Below are 27,265 nucleotides of genomic sequence, written 5' to 3'. Positions count from 1 at the left end.
TAATAAAATGGGCTGCGCACGCCTATGGCCACCTTAGACATACTCTTTTAACTACTCAGGTTGACTACTGGCCATTCCGCAACTCCTGTTTCTCTCTGTCATTCTTTACACAAACTTTCAAAAGTTGAAAATGTTGTCTAAATCATACAAGTATTTCCCACAACTTGAATCCTAGATATAATTTAGAAATAACCTACAGTATGTGTATCTGAGATACATTTACATCTCCAAATATGTAATTGAATTTTAATATTTACTGTGAGAGCAGCAGCATCTAAAACACAAAACAACAAAATAAACTGCACATTTGCTAAATATTTAATGTTCTGCATGTTTTAATAAACATTCATTTCAACTTCACTTGCATTAGCTTCACTTGCCTTTTCAATAAAAGTTCAATTGCAGTTACCTTGTAAATTCTTATTGGCATGTCAGCAGAGATGTGCTTGTTTTTATAAATAGATACGCACAGAATGGTGTCCATTTACAAGATGAGGCACTTGGAGGAAAAATATACTGTACATCTCTCTTAGCTCCTAGATAACCTGCTCAGAAGTGCTATCAGTTCTGAGTTTACTGACTGTCGTCTCTTTTTTTTTCCGAATATATTTATAGAATTTTCTACTGACAGTGGTCTCGTTGTTGAACATTTACATTTTGTTGCTAATTATGCTAAGCCAGTGGTTCCCAAACTGTGTGCCGTGGCTCCCAGGGGTGCCTCAGGATACATGCAGGGGTGCCCTTGGTTGGTGGTCCAGGACCAACTCAAATTATTAATGGTTAATTATTTATGAGCAAAACCAGTGCTGGTGGCTGACAATCATAAAATGTGTACAAACAGAAGCAACTCCTGCCCTTTACCACATAACTGACCCTAAGAATCGCATATAAACCCAATCTAATTATGTTAATTTGGTCTAGGGGTGCCGTGAAAAAAATCTGATACTCTAGGGTGCCGTGATTCAAAAAAGATTGGGAACCCCTGTGCTAAGCCATTTACTGGGAGCCATAATGTTAGGAGTGCTACAGTATATACACCTATTTCAGGCTATCTATTGATCACACAGATATCATATATCAGAATAGAATAGTGTGCCCGAAGCATGGCGAGCCCAGCGATACATGCGAGGCGACATGTTGCACCGATATGGTGTCAATGTCGACGATGTAGACAAAAAAGTGAAAAAAACTCATGTCGTCCTTTTGACTGTCTACCTAATGCTTGTGTCAACCTTTGCATCCCTGTCTACCTTAGTCATGTTGACCCTTTTCATGTGTCCACATAAGCCTTGTCGAGCTTCTGTGATCAACCTAATGAATGTCGACCTTAATTTGTTCGACCCAATGACCCATACCCGACACAAAATGGCGATGACACCCCTGCATTTTATTTTCACAACCACTGTGTGTTAACACCTCCAAATGGCCAATTCCTGTCAATCACTCTGCAACAGATTTCTTAGTGCGGGATCACAGCAGCATTCTCACACATGTGCATTGTTATCACAAAACATGCCAGGTATTCCCCCATACTACCACCTACATTAATAGATCATGACTTAACTAGCCAGCACACCTGTATCCTTTCCTGTATGGGTACATCAGTTTAAGAAATGGCCTTAGATAGATTAGCCATCTTTTGCCCCTTTGATCTTGGGCCCTAGTGACCGGATACTTTTTGGTGGCAACACTCAATCTGTGTAGAAACAAAATTATTGATCTATCCCCCTCCCAGCCACTCCCGGATCACACCTATCTCTATGCATGGGAGAGGGGGGAGGAGAGATACAGTAGAGCTACATGTTTATTGCAGTAAGAAATCCATTGGATTAATTGCATTTATGCCTTAAAACTAAAACATTTCGACAGTGACCCCCCCCCCCACTTCCTTTATACCCCTTTCACAACAGAAGATGCAGGGACATTCCCGGGAATATTGTCCAAGGATGATGCAGGGACATTCCCGGGTTGGCACCTTTCACACCGGGCTAGTCCCTGCATTTTCTGGTGCGTGAAGGAGGCGGGCAGGAGGCAGAAGGAGGCTGTCAAGAGGTGGGGAGGAGGCGAGGAGGAGGCGGGCAGGTGGCGAGAAGGAGGCAGGCAGGCAGCGGGATGGCGATTACTCACCCCGGTTGCTGGTCCTCGATGCGGGCCGGGGATCCACACAGGCTGCGGGCGCAGATGACAGGTCAGAGGGCGGGTGCAGATGACGCAGCTCTCCAGCGGCAGTAAGGGCACCAGAGAGCTGCGTCATCTTCATCCACCGATGTCCTGTCATTTGCACCTGCCGCCTGTGTGGATCCCCAGCCTGAGAGCACACCAAGGACCGCAACGCGGGTAAGTACCCCCTAGCCCTTTCACACCGGCCAGGTCCCCGGGTTGAAATCCCGGCAATTTTTACCGGGATTTTACAAGGAACCTTTCACACCATCGCTTGTCGTGGGTTGTTCCCGGGCCCAACCCCGGAAATTTGGCTGGTGTGAAATGAAGTGGAGCCGCCACTGGACTTGCGCCACCAGATACTTAGGCGGTGCAGCGATACAATTTCTGCCACTGGGAGTCCACACTATCAAACCACAGAGCGTTTTCACGCTTGATAGTGTACCCCTGTACCCAAGGCAACCCATACCTGACGGTTGTGGGCGAGCTGCACCGGCCCAGCACGCTAATCCTAAGGGGGTTACGGCATTCAAAGGATCCTCCCTCATTGGAGTTAACAGTGAACTGTCACACACACACACTGTCCAATTATTGCAGTGTGTGCTGATCCTGATTCAACGTCACCCCCAGGTTATAGGTTTACTAACCCCACTCATTTATCATATGCCCAAGCGTCAATGAGAGCCCAATAATAAAGAGGTCTTTGCAACCCGCTCTCACAAAAGTACCCTGACCTGTCAGAACAAACTCTTTTTCTGTACAGACCAGGAAACACACTGTTCTGTAACACATCATCATTTGAATAAAGCTCCTGTAACGTCTGCCCGCCACCTTGTTTTTAAAATTGTGTGAACCCCACCTTTGTTTGCTGTTACATGTTTAAACTTTTATCTCGCAGTTCTTAGATAAATAAATAATAAAGGTTAAGTTTTATTCTCTTTTCCGGTGCACCTACAAAGGACATCTCTTTTCTCTTTTTTCGATTCCACTGTAAAGGTGTACCACATCCCCTCGCTTCAGGCACACTATTTTATTCTCTATTTTATTCTCCCTCCAAGCCTTTTTAAAAAAGGCGTTTTTTAATACCCTTTTTTTTAAAACAAAATCCTTTTAAAAACCATGTGGACCTATGATCTGTGTCGACATATAGACCATATCGACCTAAGCCATGTCAACCATATATAGGTGTCGACATAAGGGTGTCGACTCAATATAGGTTGACCCAACGTCTGTATCCCGCCCACAGGTCCTCTGCTCTCTTGAAATGCCCCTGGTATAAGTGTATTCAGTGGCGGATTAAGCTCGGGGCGACAGGGGTGGTTGCCCCCACACTAGCACTGCTGCCGGTGTGGGGCTCCTGTCACCCCGTGCTCGGGCAGCGCAGGCGGTCCCTGCAGCGGTCTGGGCTTATGGTAAGTCAGCGGCTGGGTCCCAGCAGCGGATGGGAACTATCCCATTCCCGACTGCAGGACTTTCTTCGGGCTGCACCCACTCTGTGGAATGCCCTCCCAAGCACAATAAGACTCTCCTCCAGTCTCCAAACCTACAAGCGTTCCCTAAAAACTCATCTCTTCAGGCAAGCTTATCAAATTCCAGAACCAGTCATAGAACCTTGCGTTCTGGTGGAATCGATGCAATAAAGAATACAGTATCTATCCTTATGTATCAATGCCTATTTCCCTATAGATTGTAAGCTTGCGAGCAGGGCCCTCCTACATTTTGCCTGTCTGTAAATACCCTGTTTTGTTGTATCACTGTCTGCTATTGTAAAGCGCAACGGAATATGCTGCGCTATATAAGAAACTGTTAATAAATAATAAATAATAAAATAAATAGTAGCCAATACAGCTATTGCGCTGCCCAGGTACCACCCTCCCATGTTGTCCAGGGCCCCCACAGACCTTAATCCAACCCTGAGTGTATTACACATGGAATGCTGCACTATATTATATAGCATATAAGCACATTACACAGGAAATGCTGCACTACAGTGGGGTATAAGCACATTACACAGGAAATGCTGCACTACTATATAGAGAATGAGCACATTACACAGGGAATGCTGCACTACTATACAATGTGTAAGCGGTACTTGTTTCCTAGCACAGCGCTCATCGCGTCGTATACCATAAGACTAAATATGGTATACAATGGGATGCGATGCAACGCAATATTATACAATAAAATATCGTATCACATCGTATGCCATACAATGGCATACAATGCGATGGTATACGATTTTTTATTGTACAACCACCCTGATGGGTCCTTACCAGTGTTCCCTCTAAGCTGTGCGCTCGTGCGCGCGCACACAACTCGACGAGCATGCGCACAGACATTACAACAGTGCGCACAAAGCAGCAGTGGTCCCTTTTTGCAGTTGTGGACTCAATTATTGTGTGTTTCACCCATTAACTACATTGTGGGCTGTGTTTTAAATGTTTAATACCATATTGAAGTAAAGTTAACACAAATTCTGAACGTCATTTTCCAGTTATATATAAATGACGCACAAAAATGTAAATTTCCTTCCAAAGTTCAAAGTTGCACAAACAAAATCTTTTGCCGCACACAGCCTTCGTAAAATTAGAGGGAACATTGGTCCTTACAATGTTAAATGCCCCCCATTGTCAATGCCACCCCGAGGATCAACGCCAACCCGAAGTGTGGCGAGCGGTCCTCCGACCTTTTCATACCCCCACTATCCACGTCGGCGTGGAGTTGATTTTAGATAGTGTGGCGAGCGCAGCGGCGGTACGCGTTCTCTGACCTTTTCATACCCCCACTATCCACGTCGGAGTTGATTTTGGATAGTGTGGTGAGCGCAGCGAGCCACCGAGCCTGAAGCGTGGCGAGGGGATGCGCAATACATGTAAAGTAATACGTGTGCGCTTGCCACGCTTCGGGCTCTCTAAAATCAACTCCACGCCGACGTGGATAGTGGGGGTATGAAAAGGTAGGAGGACGTGTACCGCCGCCCCTCGCGGGCTTGCTGCGCTCGCCACGCTTCGGGTTGGCGTTGATCCTGGGGGTGGCGTTGACAATGGGGGGGCATTTAACATTGTAAGGACCCATCAGGGTGGTTGTACAATAAAAAATCGTATACCATCGCATCGCATGCGGTATATGTCAGTATTCATATATTCATATAAGATAAAAATATTGGGCGCCGTGCTAGGAAACAAGTAACGTATAAGCAAATGACACCAAGAATGCTGCACTACTGTATACTGTATGAGCACATCACAGGAACGCTGGACTGCTCCTGTATATATAACGCTGCACTACTACACAGTGTATGAGACCATTACACAGGAAACGCTGCACTACTGTATAGTATATGGATATTACACAGGGAACGATGCTGGACAGCGCTAATTAGACTCCCATTCCCCTCACTAGAATACATGCCCGGCGGGTAATGAACTCTCCCAGTGCCGCCTCCTCCTCCAGCTCTGTGCGCTGAGTGGAGAGCATCCTCCGCCCCCTGAAACTGCAGTCCGCCCCTCTCCGTGTGCTGCTATCACCGGCGTGCACTTGTTCCTCCTACTACACAGTGCCTTTCGTGCGCTGCTGCAGCCCCTCCTGCCGCTGGCCGCCTAGCCCTTTCCCCTGAGACACGGTGCACAGCAGGCAAGTGCCGGGCGCACAGGGCTACAGCAGTACTAGCTGCCGGTGACCGGCTCCCAGCGCCCTCCACAGTACTCCTAAGTGATATGTGCCAAAGGTGCCGCAAGCCCTGAAGGAGAGCTGTACATCTGGAACATGCCTGGCTGGAAGAAGAATATCCCCGTCTGCCTGCAAGCAGAGCAGGAGCGAGGTGAGAGTGCATGCTGGGGGAGGGCAGCACAGGGGACCTCGGCTGGAACTTGTATGGAAGGCTGTTGTTACTAATGCAACCCTCAGCAACAGCAATCCGTGCACTGATAGCCCAGGTGGGTGACACTGTCACCTTTTGCAGTACTCTTCTTACTTGCTCTACGTGACTGCTGCAAATGATTGAGCTTCTCTGATTGAGGGCCAAATGTATAAAGTCTTCACAAGTGAAAAAGTATCAGCCAGTAACAGTCAACAGTCATGTTGACTGTTAGGGGCTGATTTGATGCTGCGTTATCACTCTTTATCACTCTCCAGTTTATAATTTAAGGTTAAGGCTTAATACATTTGGCACAGTGTGAGGGTTAGCAAGTTGTCATGGCTCAGACTGGGCAAGTGAAAACATAGAAGTAGATAGTGCTGTTTGGGCAGGCAACGCTAGGGCATGTGGTGGGCAGGTGACGCCAAGGCGCAGGGCATGTGGTGGGCAGGTGACGCCAAGGCGCAGGGCATGTGGTAGGCAGGTGATGCCAAGGTGCAGGGCATGTGGTGGGCAGGTGATGCCAAGGTGCAGGGCATGTGGTGGGCAGGTGATGCCAAGGTGCAGGGCATGTGGTGGGCAGGTGATGCCAAGGTGCAGAGCATGTGGTGGGCAGGTGATGCCAAGGTGCAGGGCATGTGGTGGGCAGGTGACGCCAAGGTGCAGGGCATGTGGTGGGCAGGTGACGCCAAGGCGCAGGACATGTGGTGGGCAGGTGATGCCAAGGTGCAGGGCAGGTGATGCCAAGGTGCAGAGCATGTGGTGGGCAGGTGATGCCAAGGCGCAGGGCACGTGTCGGGCAGGTGATGCCAAGGCGCAGGGCAGGTGACGCCAAGGCGCAGGGCAGGTGACGCCAAGGCGCAGGGCAGGTGACGCCAAGGCGCACGGCACGTGGCGGGCAGGTGACGCAAAAGCACAGGGCGTGTGGCAGGCAGGTGACGTCATGGTGCAGTCTGGGCAGGTGAAGACTTGGAAGCACAGGTGTTGATTTTTCCCTGTCATTTTTTGTTGAACCGATGCTAAATCCCTAAAGCACTTTAGTGAGCTGCTTGCAGTTCCCATGTGTTACATTTATGTACTTGTACAGTGAACCTGGTCATATAATGTTACCAGAGTATAGTTTGTGTTGTAAACCTTTCCACTATTGTTTATTTATCCCATTATATTGTGAGCAAATTTTTTTAAGTCTATTTAAAGTGAAAGCATGCCGTTCCACACTAACCAGTCAACTGTTTCCAAGTTCATTACCCTTTTCAAAAGTCCCACTTTGCCTGTCTTCTTGGCTTATAAGGTAAATGATTCCTAGCCTAGTTAGAATAGTTGCGCATTGTTGTCATCTTGTTGCATTTGAAGTTTGGTTTGCACAAGGTTTGTGGTGGTGGTCTTCTGTAAACACAACAGAGAATAATTGTATATACAGTATATCTTTGTGCAAATGCTTGTGTTTTTATGTAAAGATTTATCATTATTCTTACGATTTCCCCAAATTCCAATTTATGAAGTAACCTTTCTAAACTTTTGATTAATTGTCATAGTCTATAGCCCCGTACACACGGGGGAGATATATTGCTCAGCCATATATTGCTGAGCAATATATTGCTCAGTTTCTCCTTTTCATCAGCGACCCGGCAGTGGAAATCAGCTGGTCGCAGGAGCATGTTCCTGCGACCAGCGATCACTACAGGGGTAAAAACGGGAGCGCGCACCCGGCGATATATCGCCGGTGCACACTCCCATCGTGGGCAATATGGTTGCTTAGCGACCATATTTCCCGCGATATTGTACAAAATCGCCCCCGTGTGTACACAGCTTATGGCAGGGCTTGACAAACTGGTCCACTTTTACCACATCACCTAGCTGGTGCTCAGCTGTAGACATTACTAAAGTTCCGTACACATGGAGCAATATATTGCTCAGTGTCCCATTTTCATCAGCGACCAGAGATGGTCGCTGATAAAAAGGAGACTCTCTGATGGGGGAAACAGCTGATTGCAGGAGCATGCTCCTCCAAGCAGCGTACACCCCAGGGCTGGTAGCGGGAGCATGCTCCCGGCGATAGTTGCCCCGTACACAAGGGGATATGGTAGCTTCGCGACAATATACCCAGCGATATAGACTAGAATCACCCCGTGTTTATGGGGGCTTTACTGTCACATTTTCAAACATGCTGCATTCCTTCCAACTATAGCTCCACAGGTTGCCTGAAAAACTGTTGGTAGTTCTTGAGGACAGGTTTGGCCACTCCTGGTCTATGGTTACCGACGGGATGCAGTTTAAATCCCGGCGGTCGGGATCCCGGCGTTCAAAATCCCGAACGCCGAAATCCCGACACTTTCTCCCCCCGTGGGTGTCCACGACACCCTCGGATGGAGAATAATTTAGTGTGCCGAGCGCAGCGAGGCACCGGGCCCGCTGTGTGGCGAGCGCAGCGGGCCCGCTGTGTGGCGAGCGCAGCGAGCCCACAAGGGGGGGCGATCCACGTCCCCCCCTTGTTGGTAATTCGGCGTTCGGGATTCCAGCGTCAGGATTTTGAACGCCGGGATCCCGACTGCCGGCTTTTCATGCCAAATCCTTACCAACTCTAGATAATGCACCAGAATGTAAAAATGTCCATAAATCACAGTAGAGATATTACGGAGACAGCTAGGCAATGTTTCAGGAGACTAAAATGGCTCAGATTTGTTCTTTACTTGTGGTCCAGTTTCATTGAGTTGTCTATATAAGTTGTGTATGATGATGACCTAAAATTGAAAATAAAAATCCAATTTGTTTTAAAACCAGTATAATATTCTAAACCATGTATAATGTTCACAGACACCCAATTTCTACCTGAAAGCTTATTTAAAACCTTGTTTTATTATTGTTTTATACATCTTTTTCATGTCCATGTTTAGGACATTAGTAAAGTTTTGTTTTCTGTGTGGATGGTTAATTTGATAGAAGTTTCCGAAAAACTTGTGGCAAAACTCTGCTCAATTGCTGAACATTTGGGTGTAGCTGTTTGATATCTTTTTCCATCCTGAATGTTTTGCTCAAAACAATGTAATCATTAACTGGAGTTTTGTGTACCACTAGACTGCTTAATTGAATTTAAATAGTTGTTCTGTTCAAGGAGAGTAGTTGGCATTTTGGGGTAGTAGAGCTTGAAGAGATATAACTACTCACAGCTATACCTCAAAGTGTATCCTAGTATTAAATATAGAACAAATAATGATTGTTCGATTTTGACTTTAAAGCTAAGCACAGAACATACTGGTAGTTAAAGTTTTACTGTCATTGTATAACCACGGCCCCAACTATGAGGACAGTGGGACTCCATAGCAGGAACCTGCCATTTAGTTTGTACTGTTTCAAAACTTTGCAGTGGCAGACTCTAATGGTGCCCACACACGGTGAGATGTGTGCTATGTGCTATTTGAGCTATACAATGTGTGATATATTATACACTGTGCTATTTGAACTATATAAGATTTGGACTAGCCTAGAATATCTAATTTAAATATGTAGGTACATATCGCATGCGATTTTTGAATTAGACACAATGCAATGTAGTACAAAAAGCACTTGCCTGTATATACTATTTTGCATTGCGAAATATACTACACAGGAGCGCACATTGCAATGCAAAATAAACACTTTGCAATTTGAATTGGATGCAACGCAATTTTAAATAAAAATATCAAATAGCATGCAAGAATTGTACTGTGTATGGGCACCTTACCTAGAGCTGCCTCTCTGCCCGCTAGCACCTGGGCAAAGACAGCATTGTTTGAATATTGCCATCTTTAGGGTTGTGTTATACCAAGTCGCATGGGGTCATTTGATGGGGCCCCTAATCTTCTGATATATGGATGGGTGATAGACAAAATGTTTTTATTTTTATTTTGAATGAGATGTTGAAATATGAACTATTTCATCAGCACAGATCGTTTAATCAAATTGAGGTACATATAAAGCCACCTGTGGCCAAGCATGGGTCGCTTGGGATACATCGCATATGCAAGGACCGCATGCGATCCTGCTGCCCGGGAAGGTCCCAGGTGGCTCAAGGGGGATCGGATGTCCATACACTACTGCAGGGGTCAGGGAACTTGGTCCTCATTACCCCACAGTGCATATTTTGCTGGTGCACAGTTGTACTAGTTACTCACAGACACATATTATAAGGTCCGCAGGTGGAGTTAATTATTTCACCTGTGATTCTGTGAGGAGACCTGCAAAACATGCACTGCGTGCGGTAATGAGGACCGAGTTCACTGACCACTGCACTACTGCTAGATATCGCAGTAGTGTATGGCCAGCTTAAAAGAACAGTTTTAAAAGTATTCTAAAACTGATACTTTTTTTTTTTTCTGTTTAGAAGTAACTTTATATTCAAATCACCATATATTGAAGCACACATTAAAGAAAATAATTAATTGAAACCATAAAATGGATCTGTAGAATATATTTAGACATAGTTTATAACCCACAAGTAAGTTAATTAGAAACACTGTTTATCAAGATAATCCGTAGCCTGAAGGTTCCCTGTATATTTAGAGTCCACATATATTTGGTCTGATCAGTGTATAATTTAGGGAGTATTCTTTTGTATGTAACTTGTCTCAGAATCAATACACACTGTATAAATAATGTTTATTAATTTGAGATCAGTAGATAAAAATGAAGACTCCCCCACGAGGTTATTACCTAGCCACTTTTATGCTGCTTGATAAATGTATGCAGTCACTGATGTCCTTTTAGCAGGTTATGAGGTCGCGGTATGAAATAGTGACTGCAATACATTATTTTTCCTGTGGTATCACTCCTCTTTTGAGAAAGACGCACCGATAACTAATTTCTCTGATAAAAAATACTAAACAAACCCTCAAAGTGCATAAACGTTAGACAATATTTAAAACAATATGCACGATAAACACCATTGTTTACGATGATATTTTTGTGCATATCATCTAGTGTGCACGCACTATATTGTTAACGATGCACGTTCCCGTACGTTGTTAGTGACCTACTTTGTAGTCTATACATGTAGCTCAATCCTGACTGGGGGGGTATTAATTTATTGCTGGCAATGATTCGTTTTCAATCACGCCTGTCTTTCAGTACATTTTGACCCATTCTTTCAATGTCAATTCTGCATGGGTGAAAACGCCCAAGAATTTCCAAAAACACGTGGTTACATGTCAAATTCGCAGGTGCATGCAGTTTTTGCCCATGTTGGAGTTTTCCCCAAGGCAAAAAAATCGGTATGGAAATTTAATCAGGCCAAAAATTTGGCCTGTCTGTATTAACGACCACTATACTTCTACATGTGGCCACTAAAATATATCTTTGATTTTTTTTTTCTTTTTCACAAAAGATATAGGGGGTTGATTCTATATGGTGCAGAGTGAAGTCCCGCAGTAATCAGCACACCTCTAACTCCGACTAGTGGATTTCTGCTCTCACCCATCCTGGGTGCAAGCAGAAATCTGACAAAACTAGGGTGACAATGTTGTTTTAAGCCTTTGCGCGGTGCAAACAGCATTGTTTGCACTGCGGGACACTTAAGTCGGAAAATTCCAGTATTTGTGATTAAACACCTTTTGAGTACCAGCATTCTCCAAATTAGCAGTCCGATGATTAGAGTAACTTCAGAAGCTCCCTCCCAACTCTATTCACTGCGCACTGTATTGAATCAACCCCATAGTTTGTCAGGACATTCCCGAAGTTCAAGGGCAATCATGAATGACATTGTATTGTTTCAAGTGTTGTTTAAAGCCCCATACAAATTAAGCGATATTATAAATGATATCGCTCGTTTTCCCCTACTGCGTGATATAGTTAAATATATTGCTTGATGCTAACTATTACCACAAATGCGCCCTTACGAGGGTCGTTAACAATGCTTTCCATTGTCCTGCATGTACAGGCAGCAGAGCTTATCATTAATGAGGGCACCATGGCTCCCCCACTCGCGCTGCCACGACAATAAGTGTTTATGCATTCTGCAGCATAGCCCTTGTAAACATTGCGTTCCCTTTTCTGTACGTGCACAGATGATGGGGCAGGGTCATTAACAACCCACGTTAGCGCTTACCATGCGTTGCTGGAGGGACACACACCGGGCGATATAATGAGAGATCGCACAGAAATCCCAAAATGAGAAATATTATTCATTATATCACCTAGTGTGTACTTTCAGCAGTCTCTTTGGCCTATTTAAACTTTAATTTGTCTTGAATTGCCCTCAGTTGAAGACCACTGCATCTTTTCTTCTGGGGCACTCTGATTACATATTGAACTTAGTTTTCCAACAACTTAGGTGGAACTCATCCACTCCGTGGGCTGTATTCAAATTCTTTTTTAATTGGGTGCCCATGGATAAACACATCCCTAACGAGCGTGATCAGTGCGGGAAAAGAAAATTCAACTGAATATACAAATTCAACTGAATATACGCCCCTTTGTTGCACTGGCAAGGCAGAGATTATGGTTCACCTCATAAAGTTTTACCAATCATGTGAATCACATTACTTAAGTGAATTTTAAATGTTATCCAAATGAATAATCTTCTCTGCTTTAATCCGAACACACCTGTGAATTAAATCTTCGTTTCCTCAATGCTTCTACCACCTCCCATGATTGCAAATATTCATATGCATCACTGAGTTTACATTGTGCACATTACTTAGCATACACCATACACTTAAACATTTAAATGGTAGCAGCCAAACAATTGCACATTGCGTGCAAAAACAACCCGGTTTATTTAACCACTGTACGACTGGATGCAGGTTTCATCTTTTAACTATCAGTACAATTTTTATAAAGGGGAAAACACTTGTTATTGAGATAAGTACATTTTGTATGGATGTGTCCATTACAGATATTTTACTTAGTTTTTTTTTCCTCTTTCTATGATTAACAATTTTTTTTGTGTGGTTTTAGCCTAATGGTGAATATCGAGGTATACCCATATTGAGCTCGAACTGAATCCTTTTTTTTTTTGGGGGGGGGAGAGAATGAGAAATGTGCTATTTCTGACAAATGGGATCCAGAAAAATTTCCCGGACCCATATTTTATTGTGGTTCTGGAGGGCTGCTCATGTGCCTGAAGCATAATCGCAATGAGTGCCATCATCGGGGAAAGAATGCACAAGCATCAGTGCTTGTTTGTTAGCCCCTAGCGAAGCTATTAGCAGCAGTAAATTATGCCTGCTAATAGGATATCCCCTCGGTTTTTATTTTTTATTTTATTGAAGCGTTAGAGAGCATTTCAGTACAGATGAGTCGTGCATACTATGTATCATATACAATGTACAATAATAATGTTCATTCTAGCACCTGCTATCTTTGAAGACCCATGCAGTTCCTCTTCCCTGCCTGGGGTTCGCTGTCTGCTGTGGTGTTTCTAGCACAGATCTTGTTTGCATATCAGTGCTGATATACAGACCACACTGTGCTAGAAGCACAGCAACAAACAGCGACACCCCAGGCAGGGAAGAGGAACTGCATGGGTTTTCAAAGATAGCGGGTACTAGAATAAACACTACAAAATAACACAATAAAAATGTATTTAAATAATGAACAGATACCCCCTTTTTAAAAATGTAACTAATATATTGAATTAAGTATATTTTTATGTTTACACCAGTAATTTCCAAACTGTTTTGAACCATGAAATCCTAGAGTTTTAAAAATCTTTTTATGGCACCCCTAGGTTATTGATAAGTTGTCTTCAATGTGTGCACACGCTTTGATTTTACCCTGTTTTTAATTCGATTTTGCTTATAGAAGCAAAATCAAATCGAATGGTTTTAGGACACTTTCGACTGGCATTCGATTCCATGCGCACTCCCATTTTCTGTATATCGAAAAGAAAAATAGACTGCAGCGAAGGAAATATTGAATAAGATCCACTAAATCGAATGTCTACACTGTGCCTTGAATGTAAATTGAATTCGTTATCAAAATCGAATCGAATGCAAAAGTGTAGATCGAATGGAAAATCAAAGGCAAAATTGAAAGGTGGCGGAGAGGGGAAATCTAAATCGAATAGAAAGCGAAGCCAAATCAATGCGTCTGTACGCACCTATTAGTTGTCAATTGTTATAGGAAAAGGAAGAGCAAAAGATCACAGAGCAATAACGAAACACATCAGGGCTAATATGGAATGTGCATGGAGTTTGCATAGTAATTTTTGCATGCATTTGCTCTTTGCACATGTGCTAGGCACAACATCTTTTTGGACAAATTTTAAAGTGGTTGAAATTTCTGTATTCCTTACCTATTTCACCAATGATAAAATAAGACGATCAGCAGTATAATTTTGTCTATGAAACAAGATATTGGATCCCAGAGGAGACATTATCTTTAATGCTGGCATGCAGCTGTACGGTCACACATAAACTGGCGTATTGCAGAACCAATGCTTAAGCAAAACATGTACACTAATTGGTCGGGATCTATCTATAATTTAATACTGGCATGTTAGCAACATGAAGATGCACTAGAGGAAATAGGATAATTAAATGGGACATTGCATGTCTTGCAGTTTGGTTCATTTGTTAAAATATTTTCACATATGACAAACATCAGTATAGTGTATACAACAATAAAAATAAATACAGGTTGAGTATCCCCTATCCGAAATGCTCGGGACCACGAGCATTCCGGATAGGGGAATATTCCGGTTTTTAGAATTAATTGTTTTAGCCATACTTACCTGTCCCCTGATGGTGTCCGGTGGTCCCTCGGCGTCCCCGGGCGTCCACAGCAGGCCTCCGGCATCTTCTCCGGGTCTCCAGCGGTCCCAGGAATGCATTGCGCGAGTGTACGCGCGCACCGGTGACGTCACCGGCGCGCGCGCGCGCGCACACTCGCGCAATGCATTCCTGGGACCGCTGGAGACCCTGGAGAAGATGCCGGAGGCCTGCTGTGGACGCCCGGGGACTTGGTAAGTATAAAAAGAGGGTTAGGGAGGGAAACAAAAAAAAAATTCGAATGATTCCAAAAACCACGGTTTTTGGAATAATTCGGATAATAGATATACGGATACGGGATACTCAACCTGTACTTAAGCATACCACACTTCCAGGGATATCCTGTTACCTGCGATTGCTGATCGCAGATAAGTCTCAACCGGGGCCATTTAATTTGCCCCAAAAAGCCGGCTGTGACGCAGCTTATGACGGATATTGTTTAACCTGTGGTGGCCAAAAGCATAGGTTTCACTGAACCTGTGTGATCTCATAAGAAATTATGCATTTTATTGGGTGATCCATATTGAATAGCCTGAATAAAAATTAAAAAATAAATCGAGATATTTTTTTTTTCCACCCGATAGTCTGTTTTAAATTTTTTTTTTTTTTTTTAAGGTTTCTTCCTTAATAAGTCATACAACCTTTTTTTTTGTACATTCCTACTTTGGAAGCAAGGCTATCATTTGTTATGTGTAGCTTATTTAAAAAAAAAAAAGAGAGTAAATTTAAGATGCTTTCCAGAATCTAGGTGTTGTTAATAATTTGTTTGATTGTTGTTGATGAATATGTGCAAATTAATCTGTGGAAACACACTGATTACTGACACTCGCCAGACATTCTATTGATAAGGAAGGTACTCTTTACCTAGCACGGCGCCCATCGCGGCCATCGCGGCCATCGCATGCACTAAAAAACGGGTGCGACGCGATGCCCGCGATGCACGCGATTTCCCATAGGGAACAATGTTAAAAGTGTGATTGGACGCGATTTTAGTGTTCAATGCCCGTGATTTTTCCATAGGAAACAATGTTAAATGGACCACAGAGCCCAAATAGTCCCCCTGAAGTCTGAAATGGCCCCCACAATTGTTAACGCCACCCCACGATCAACGTGAACCCGAAGCGTGGCGAGCGCAGCGGTACGCGTCCTCCGACCTTTTCATACCCCCACTATCTACATCGGCGTGGAGTTGAGAATAGAATAGTGTGGCGAGCGCAGCGAGCCACCATACCCGAAGCGTGGCGAGCGCAGGCGGATACCTTCACATGTAAACGTGTCCCTTCGCGGGCTTCACAGGTATCCGCGTCCCCTCGCGGGGCTCGCTGCGCTCGCCACACTATTCTATTCTCAACTCCACGCCGACGTGGATAGTGGGGGTATGAAAAGGTCGGAGGACGCGTACCGCCGCCCCTCGTGGGCTCGCTGCGCTCGCCACGCTTCGGGTTCACGTTGATCGTGGGGTGGCGTTAACAATTGTGGGGGCCATTTAACATTGTTTCCTATGGAAAAATCGCGGGCATTGAGGCATTGAACACTAAAATCGCGTCCAATCACACTTTTAACATTGATCCCTATTCGAAATCGCGGGCATCGCGTCGCACCCGTTTTTTAGTGCATGCGATGGCCGCGATTTTTTACCCCCGATGACCGCGATGGACATCATGGGCGCCGTTCTAGGTAAAGAGTACCATAAGGAACTTAATAGAGGATTTAGAAGGGGATTTAATAAACAGCCTCAGAGTGTAGACCCTTTTTAAGGTATGACACATGACATGTCTGCGGAAGCAATGGGCAAAAAATATAAGGGTGCCGGAGGACTCACCGGCAGTCAGGAATCCGACACACAGGCAGCGGCTATTCTCCCTCATGGGGGTCCACGACCCCCAAAGAGGGAGAATAAGATTAGGTGGCCCTCCTAACTCCAAGTCTGTCTGGGCAACAACAGACAGACTTGGAGGTAGGAGGGCCCTGCTGCAAGCTTACAATCTATAGGGAATGATGTAACTCTTAGATACAATGTTTGTTATAAATATTTGAATGTATTCAAATATAAAATGCACATAAAGTAGCAAATATTACCACAATTGTATTTGCCACTGGTGAATAAAAATGTGACGTGTGAACAAGCCTCACCATCAGAGGCGTAGGGACGGTGGAGCACAAGCTCCAGGCGCATAAAGGTCATATGGCGCCGGAGCCGTGCACCGCAATGGCATCCCTGCCCTCCCTGTGTGCCGTACGCCTTAACTATCCGCTCTGAGCCTGGGGAGAGCAGCGGCAGAAGTTAGTGGACATGCTGCCGCTCTGTGCTAGCGGCGGCAGCAGGGAGAGAGAGGAGAGCGCTGCTGCCGTGATTGATAGGAACAGTGTGGGGGGGGGCTATAAATCACCTCACCACTTCAGCGCAGTTACTGGTAGCGCCGCAGCCAGAGCAGCATGCAGAGGAGCTGTGCCGCTGGGAGGCGAGCCCGTCCTTCTCACTGGCTCCCATACGACCCCTGGTAGTGCGCTTGGGATCCATGAGCTTTGGGGGTCCGTGAGCCCAGCCTACAACCCCCTGCACAGTAACAGGAAACAGGATGGTGCCGACTGCCGACCCTCCCCCTCTTCACCAACCAGCCAGCGGCAGTAACGGGATGCCCGGGAGCTGGGGCGGAACAGCACATGGGCTCTCACACAACTGCTCCAATACCCCAGAGAGGATGCTCCAGGTCAGGTGTTTGAAAGCTTTTTTAATCTCCAACAGTGTATTGGTTTTTAGAAGTCTAAATTAATTGTACTAGATCTATAACTGTATTAGTATTGTCTTTGGCCTCCATACCAGGTACAAAACTGGCTTGAGCCAGATAAAACAGGTCAGAGAGCCAAGAATTCAGACTGCAAAAGTTTTCACATCGACATTCAGAATCAATATTTTGTATCTTTATTTCTTTTTACCCTGTTGTAAATGAAGTGAACATATTTTCTGTCTCACAACAAGCTTTGAACCAGAAATCTCTAGTACTGTGCTAACTACATTCATACTTAATGAAAAGTTATAATAATATATTTCATTGATGCAGTCACAGTAAATGTGCTTACAACACTGCAGTCGCAAAGGAGTTCTATAGTTATAATTTTTATAATAAATTATTGGTTATCCTCAGTGCTGCAAGTATGGCGGTACGGGGTGGTACGGCGTACCGGTAAAAGATATACTGCCGGTACCCCGTACCGCCATAACAAATACCCCTACAAAGTTATTCATGCGCATGCGCGCATATGTGAGTGGCGGGGGGGCGAGGCCTCTGCCGCCCCGCCACAGCTGATTACCGTCAGAGCGGAGGGGAACGCATCGTGCGTCTCTCCTTCCCCTCCCTGTGTCAATCAGACTAGGCTGTCACCTGACAGCCAATCAAAGCTTGCGGGCTGGCAGCCAATCAGGAGCCAGCCCGCGAGATAGTCAGTGAAGCCGGGGCAGAAGAGACGGGAGATGCCCTCCCTCCCCAGGGAAGCAGAACAGAACCAGACAGCATCGGCGGGGGACTGTAGGGGCCCTGACTGGACCAGACACAGCCAGCACTGGTGAGTTGTGCTGCTGTGCGGGCATTTATGTGTGGCACTGTGGGGGCATATGTGTGCCACTGTTGGAGCATATTATATCTGGCACTGACTGAGGGCATATGTGTGGCACTGTGGGGGCATATGTGTGCCACTGTTGGAGCATATTATATCTGGCACTGACTGAGGGCATATCTGGCACTTGGGGCATATGTGTGGCACTGTGGGGGCATATGTGTGGCACTGTGGGGGCATATGTGTGGCACTGTGGGGGCATATCTGGCCCTGGAGGCATATGTGTGGCACTGTGGGGGCATATCTGGCACTGGGGGAAAATGTGTGGCATTGTGGGGGCATATATCTGGCACTGGGGCACTGTGGGGGCATATTAGTAATGGGCATCAGTTGTGCGGTGCAATTACAAATTATGCCCCACACCATAATGCTAACGGGCATTATGGCATGGGTCATATGTATTGTGTGACGCGTAACAGGCGTAACAGGCATTCCTGTGTAAACTTTGGCCGTGTGCCTTCGGCGTGCAATATTCCAGCCACTCCCCCTAGTGTCATATGACCACGCCCCTGGTCACACGCCCTGTCCATGCCCGGCACAGTACCACTAAGACCTTTTTCCTACTTGCACCACTGGTTATCCTACACATTTGTTTTACATGCATCACATTGAGGATTAAAGCCCCGTTTATATATAAAATACAACAGAAAAAAAGGGAGTTCCAATACTTTGAGGCGTAACAATGAATAATTCACCAGTTCTTCCAAGATATAGATAATGTAATCTGTTTTGGTCTCTCTTGATATGTGTCTGATATGTGTCTGATATGTGTTCGTATGGATATGTGGAACAAGAGACAGAAGAAAAGGGGGCAGGAATTAGCCAATGTTCATTGATGATTTTCAAGTATCCTATTCGGAGGTAAATAAAGTTGGCGGGCGTACCTAAACTCACGGTAAAGGTGCCCATAACGACTCCGATCCCGTGTGTTCTGGGCTAAAATAGCATCCATCGCATTGCATTGCATGGCTTGTGCATGCCTTGTGCATACAATGCGATGCGATGAAAAGCAAGTGCAAAAAGTATGTGCAGCACATACTTTTTGCACTTGCTTTTCATCGCATGTGCAGCACATACTTTTTGTACTGTGCGATGAGGTGCCACGGGAGCGCGCACCTCAAAGCACAGATCGCACCGCCTGCATCGGGACGTGTATGGGCACCTTAAGTATAGAATTGTGCAAGCCTGTAGTGTGTTCTTTTTCCAAAGTTTCCTTTTCCTCTGGGTTGAAGTAGATGTCTCTGCAGGCGGTGGTCTTCCTGGATGTGCAAAATAAAGAAGAAGAATATGGAATGATGATCGGTTTTATACCATTAATAGGTCACCCAAAAGTGCACAATGATATCAAGTGACAAGCATACCACACTCACCAAAAGGTAGGATCGTAAACACACCTAAAGGTATCTTTGTGAGATGACAATGAATCGTACCGAACTCACTGTGAATTCTTTGTATAACGGTTTCTTTGTGTAGGTGTCTTTCCTTAACTCTTCTTTTTTCTTTTCTTATTTTTCTCCAAATATTCCATGTTTTCAAAAGAATAAATAAAACCATTTTTTATTTAGTGTTGAATTATTAAAGCGATGTGCTTAAAACACCGGGGATGAAGTGAGCATCCCCTCCTTACAGCGGGGTTTGGTATTTTATTTGCTTGGGGTTTGGTATTTTATTTGCTTGGCAATTTCTTTATATGTCCTTATATATGGTGACCAACATTTTTCTATAACGGCTTAAGGACCACCCGTGATGTAAAAAACTCTATTTTACATACACTTTATGTGGATTTATATAAAGATATCATACGTCACTCACCATATAGGTAAGTGGTCAACATATAAAGCGGTTTCTTTATATTTCCTTGTGTGTGGCATACAATCTTTAGTAGGTTTTAAGTATGTTTTATTTAAAGATAACTACCTCACTCACCATATAGGTAAGTGATCGACATGCATAGCAGTTTTTTAAAGGAACCACATACCCAGAACACTCTCTCCTTTTATAAGTGGAGCTGTAATTCCTTTTGTATACAGGTTGAGTATCCCTTATCCGAGATGCTCGGGACCACGAGCATTCCGGTTTATGGAATAAAAGTTTGTTAGGCATACTTACCTGTCCCCTGGTGGTGCCCGGTGGTCCCTCGGTGTCCACGTTGTCCTCTGGAGTCCACAGCAGGACTTCAGCATCCTCTCCGGTGTGTCCAGCGGTCCCAGGAGTGCTTTGCGCGAGTTCCCAGGCACCGGCGTGCGTGCGCACTCACGCAAAGCAATCCTGGGACCGCTGGAGACGCCAGAGAGGATGCTGAAGGCCTGCCATGGACGTCGGGGGACTTGGTAAGTATTAAAAAAGGGTTAGGGGGGGGGAGAAAAAAAAAAATTTGAATTATTCAAAAAAAAGTTTTTGGAATAATTCGGATACGGGATGCACGTATAGGGGATACTCTACCTGTACCTCCAAGTTGGAAATAAATAACAAAGTTCTTTAAAAATTTGTCAATTTATTAGGGGTTTACAAATCCGATATAGAATATATATATATATATATATATATATATATATATATATATATATATATATATATATATACATACATACATACATACATACATACATACATACATACATACATACATACATACATACATACATACATACATACATACATACATACATACATACATACATACATACATACATCCAAAAGGTACAAAGCAAAGAAAAAATACAAAAACATTAAAAATGACAGTCTAAGATCTAGATATATAGGATCAGTACATACGTCCAAAATGGAGTGAAAAAAATGTCTGTTTACGCTCCACAAGCCGTATCACGCGTTTCGGTGCTAGATGACCTTTTATTTATTAACCGTTTCTTATATAGCGCATACATATTCCGCAGCACTTGACAGGATATTTGAACATTCACATCGGTCCCTGCCCCAGTGGAGCTTACAATCTATATTCCCTACCACATGTACACGCACACAGACATTCTAGGGTTAATTTTGTTGGGAGCCAATTAGCCTACCAGTAACCAGTATATTTTTTGGAGTGTGGGAGGGAACCGGAGTACCCGAAGGAAACCCACGCAAGTACGGGGAGATTATACAAACTCCGCACAGTTAGAGCCATGGTGGGAATCTAACCCATGACCTCAGCACTGTGAGGCAGTAATGCTAACCATTACACCATCCGTACTGCCCTAAATTTAGCAAGATACCCATCCACAGAGATCACTGCCTACAGAGACATCGACTGCCACCCATAGAAAAAGGAAACCTTGGAAAAATAATACGCTACGGGCTTGCTCAATTCTATACTTACTGTGAGTTTAGATATGCCCACCAACTTTCCTCCGACTAGGATACTTGAGAATTATCAATGAACTTTGGCAAATTTCGGTCCCCTTTTTTTTCTGTCTCTTGTTCCACATATCCATACAAACACATATCAGACACATATCGAGAGAGACCAAAACAGATTACATTATCTATATTTTGGAAGAACTGGTGAATTATTCATTGTTGCGCCTCAAAGTATTGGAACCCCCTTTTTTTCTGTTGTATTTGATGTATTGAGTTGTTAGGTGAACACTCAGGGTTAGTACTATACCTTTTTATATATAAGCCTATATCGCCGGGGATATGGTCTCTGAGCGACCATATTCCAGTGTGTACAGGGCGACGGTCACTAGGAGCGTGCTCCCACTACCAGCCCAATACTGGTTGCTGCTACTGCAACCAGCGGCTTTCTCCTTCAGTGACTTTGTTTTCATCAGCAACCATTGCTGGTCGGGACAAAGTCAAAATCGCTCCGTGTGTACGGAGCATAAGAATATTGGTGCCCAAACAAGGTGAGATATGAGCAAGGTGCAATTTGAGCTATACGATGTGTGCTTTGCAATTTGAACTTTATACACTGTGCTATTTCAACTACATATGAAACTACATATCGGATATGATTCCCCTACACAGGGTGCGATTTGTACTAGACGTGATGTGATGTAGAACAAAAATACCTCCTGCACAGACTTTTTTACCTTGCGATATGAACTGCACAGGAGCGCAAAATAAACATGGTGCAGTTTGAACTAGACGCGATGCGATTTAAACTAAAAGTTCAAACCCTATGTAAGAATTGCACTGTGTATGCGCACCTTTACAAAATATCACAATATATGTTGTTTTCAAAGAGCTGTCTACTAACTTCAGTTGAAATTAAACTGATTTGGCCTATTTCATAGGCTTTTAATTTATCTTGTAGTAACACTTATTTGCAAAAGAATTGCAGTACTTCTCTTCAAATGTCGTAGCTGAGATTTCCAGTGCAGTGATATTAAAATAAGCACCATTCCTTCGTTCTGTGATGCATAGTGGTATAATTATCAGGATAACTACAGTATGTTAGTGCTGTCCTCCACTTGGTTTGTTGTGGGATGCACAACGTTAGTCAAGCGCTAGGAGGGATAGGATTGAGAGAGATAAAAGAAGAAAAGTTAGATAAAGAATAATAAAAAATATAAAATAAAAATAAATGTATATATAAAAATGAAGATAAAAATAGAAATAATAAAAAATTAAATAAATAACTAATTAAAATAGACCAATTTAAAATGTTTACACTCCTCCTTGTTTGAGTTTTTGAAAGAAGTCCAGGTGTTTGAGAGGCTTTTGCTGGCTTGTCCTGCACTAAGTAGAAGCTGTACTGCTAACCACGGCTTTGCAAGCTTCCGGATGGACTTCAGGGATTTCGGTGGTGATGTCACCTGCAGGCTTTTCAGTTTGCATAGTAGCGGTGCTGGCTGGGCTTTCTTCTCCTCTCCATCTGGGGACTTCTTGGGTTCACTCAATGCGTTTCACACACAAGGTGCTTTTTTAAGGATGTTGTGATCTTGCTTCTTTTTTCCTTTAAATAGGGTAATCTTTATTGATAAAAAACAGAAGTTAAACCCCGGAAGTTGTCATTCAACTAGCGGGAACCTCATGTTTCTGGGGTCCTGTGTTCAATAAATTATTGTTTTCATAAATTAATAAAATAAAATAAAAAGTATATAAATAAATAAGGATGCAAATAAAATAAAATAAAAATAGGTTATAATACAAAAAAAAATTTAAAATAAAATGAGTCTGAATAGTTTCCACCAAAGTATATTGAAAGAAATGGTAGGGATTGTCAAAGGTGTGGTGCACCAAATAGAAAAAATAATTTTAACACATAAAATATACCTTTTATTGGTTTCTTTTAAAACTGCGAAATATACAGACTAACATGTAACATGAAACAGTGAATACAGTGATTTAAAAACTGCACGTGCGGTGTCAACATGCAATGCCTTCTACTTTAAGGAATCACTCTCCTAATATTTTGTACACATATGTATCCCTTTAAAGTATCTGATGACTTATATTGGTCTTATTGCAGATATCCGCGGGTAGGTGTATTAATAAAAAGAATATTGAGTGATCTATATGATTGTCACTGGTGTCTCTTATGTTAATAAGGTAATGTCCCTGGATCCGTGTGTGGGATATATGGTTATGGGTGTTATCCGGTTGAGCCAATCTCCAAATCTCTTGATGTGTATGATATTTTTAATAAATGCGGTGTTTGGTATACACTCAGATAGGGGATCTGGTGCTGGTCTTAGGTAAGTATGATAGACCAGTATTATTAGGGGGGATAATGTCCCTATTGGGTCCCCTTTATCCTTTTACCACAATTTGAAGATTTTTGCACTATCTCAATTCACCGATACTAGTGCTATATACATGTAGTGAAGATACTTTAGTTATGTACATTGGGTATTTTGTTAGGTTTGAGCCAATCCCTGAATCTCCTGGTGTGTATGATATTCCCAATATCTGTGATATTGGGTGCACACTCAAATTGGAGATCCGATATTGGTCTTGGTGGATATAATGGGTAAATTAAGGGGGATAATGTCCCTGTTGGGTCCCCTTTATGTTTTTATCACAATTCAATGATTGGTAGCACTAGCTTAGTTCAACGATAATGATTCTGTACATATATTTCACGGATAAGGTTTTACCAGGGTATAGATATGTCTGCTGGTGACCTAATCAGATTAATCCCCTAATTATAGGTCTATTGCTGTAACATTTATTAGGTGCTCTCTACGGGTTATGGCAACAAACTTTAGGGACAGAAATAATTACAGTATTTCATTACTATGGTCCTGTTTGCTAATAGCCCTCGTAGACGACGTTTACATGTAGTTTATTAAGACTCTCCACGGGTTTCGACAGCAAAGTTTAAGGACAGAGACACCGTTGGTCTAAGACAATTTAACTGTCCTGCTGTTAATTGCCCTAGTTGGAGGCGTTATATTTGATTATTACAGCGTATAGTATGATCCGCTACATTTAATTAGATCAAGGGTTTGACCTAGGTGTAAATGACTTTAGTGTCAGCGGAAAGCAGCCGTGTGGGAACGGAGCGATCGGGTCTCACATGCAGGGCTGGAGACCGGATCCTGTAACCCTCTCGGGTGCTCAACGGAGTCCCAGGAGCTTATGGGTTCACCTTAGGCAGACATATTATTATAACAATTAAGACATTAGAGTCCTTACAAGGACTAATATGAGAGACACAGTAATAGTATCAGTAGGAGTCCTTACAAGGACTATATCAGGACACAAGTAGAGGCATGCAAGTGAAGCTACCGCGCGGCTAAGGTGGCCGGCGTACGCTTTGCAGATCTTCCTCAGGGCAACCAGGGTAGAGGCATGCCCAACCAGGGTTGCCCTGAGGAAGATCTGCGAAGCGTACGCCGGCCACCTTAGCCGTGCGGTAGCTTCACTTGCATGCCTCTACTTGTGTCCTGATATAGTCCTTGTAAGGACTCCTACTGATACTATTACTGTGTCTCTCATATTAGTCCTTGTAAGGACTCTAATGTCTTAATTGTTATAATAATATGTCTGCCTAAGGTGAACCCATAAGCTCCTGGGACTCCGTTGAGCACCCGAGAGGGTTACAGGATCCGGTCTCCAGCCCTGCATGTGAGACCCGATCGCTCCGTTCTCACACGGCTGCTTTCCGCTGACACTAAAGTCATTTACACCTAGGTCAAACCCTTGATCTAATTAAATGTAGCGGATCATACTATACGCTGTAAAAATCAAATATAACTCCTCCAACTAGGGCAATTAACAGCAGGACAGTTAAATTGTCTTAGACCAACGGTGTCTCTGTCCTTAAACTTTGCTGTCGAAACCCGTGGAGAGTCTTAATAAACTACATGTAAACGTCATCTACGAGGGCTATTAGCAAACAGGACCATAGTAATGAAATACTGTAATTATTTCTGTCCCTAAAGTTTGTTGCCATAACCCGTAGAGAGCACCTAATAAATGTTACAGCAATAGACCTATAATTAGGGGATTAATCTGATTAGGTCACCAGCAGACATATCTATACCCTGGTAAAACCTTATCCGTGAAATATATGTACAGAATCATTATCGTTGAACTAAGCTAGTGCTACCAATCATTGAATTGTGATAAAAACATAAAGGGGACCCAACAGGGACATTATCCCCCTTAATTTACCCATTATATCCACCAAGACCAATATCGGATCTCCAATTTGAGTGTGCACCCAATATCACAGATATTGGGAATATCATACACACCAGGAGATTCAGGGATTGGCTCAAACCTAACAAAATACCCAATGTACATAACTAAAGTATCTTCACTACATGTATATAGCACTAGTATCGGTGAATTGAGATAGTGCAAAAATCTTCAAATTGTGGTAAAAGGATAAAGGGGACCCAATAGGGACATTATCCCCCCTAATAATACTGGTCTATCATACTTACCTAAGACCAGCACCAGATCCCCTATCTGAGTGTATACCAAACACCGCATTTATTAAAAATATCATACACATCAAGAGATTTGGAGATTGGCTCAACCGGATAACACCCATAACCATATATCCCACACACGGATCCAGGGACATTACCTTATTAACATAAGAGACACCAGTGACAATCATATAGATCACTCAATATTCTTTTTATTAATACACCTACCCGCGGATATCTGCAATAAGACCAATATAAGTCATCAGATACTTTAAAGGGATACATATGTGTACAAAATATTAGGAGAGTGATTCCTTAAAGTAGAAGGCATTGCATGTTGACACCGCACGTGCAGTTTTTAAATCACTGTATTCACTGTTTCATGTTACATGTTAGTCTGTATATTTCGCAGTTTTAAAAGAAACCAATAAAAGGTATATTTTATGTGTTAAAATTATTTTTTCTATTTGGTGCACCACACCTTTGACAATCCCTACCCTTTCTTTCGATATACTCTGTCTAAAAAATTGTCTGTGGTGGCACACCTCTGCACCCCCAAGTGTTACATAAACACACACTAATACCTGCAGAGGGCCTATGTAAAAACTATTACAGATTTGTAATTTTCTAAATCTTGTGCGATTGAACCACCCAAAACCCTATCTCGTAGTTTCCACCAAATCTGAGTGTAATCAAACAAGTGCATAATGTATTTTGATGAAAAGAAAATGAAACCTATGGAATGTTGCTTTCTTGCGCCTTACCCTGATTAATTACTTTGAGGTTTTCCTAAAACAGAAAATCCTATATGAGCTTAACTTCCTTTTGGCCAGAAAGTGTATTTACCTAATCTCCTGGACTTCCAAAAGAGTAGATCTGCCTTCTGGGGGTTTTATGATGTGATCTAAGGTGAGTTGCATTATCAAAGCCATGGTCCCTGCTGCTGAATGTCTCAAATGCAGCATTGGGCAGGGGGGCTGAAATGATTCATGGTACCATGCCCCTTACATCTACCATCTGGATCTTCATCTCCTCATCTGATTTTTTTTTTTTTTAGTCTT

The 27,265-nt window shown here is 43.4% G+C and overlaps 1 protein-coding gene across 1 annotated transcript in view; it reads left to right on the top strand.

The window, feature by feature from the left end:
• Window positions 1-5,702: 5,702 nt before the first annotated feature.
• GRIP1 (glutamate receptor interacting protein 1) overlaps window positions 5,703-27,265 on the top strand; it is a 483,847-nt gene continuing 462,284 nt past the window's right edge. The window contains exon 1 of the mRNA XM_083182482.1: window positions 5,703-5,980. Coding sequence (XP_083038608.1) covers window positions 5,926-5,980 — 55 coding nt within the window. The 5' untranslated portion in view covers window positions 5,703-5,925. The remainder of the gene's footprint in view (window positions 5,981-27,265) is intronic.

The sequence above is a fragment of the Crinia signifera genome, chromosome 4 (assembly GCF_055691185.1).
Source record: "Crinia signifera chromosome 4, ASM5569118v1, whole genome shotgun sequence".
NCBI classification, from domain to species: Eukaryota; Metazoa; Chordata; class Amphibia; order Anura; family Myobatrachidae; genus Crinia; species Crinia signifera.
Note: the sequence above shows the minus strand (reverse complement) of the source record. Positions and strands in the feature narration are given on the sequence as shown.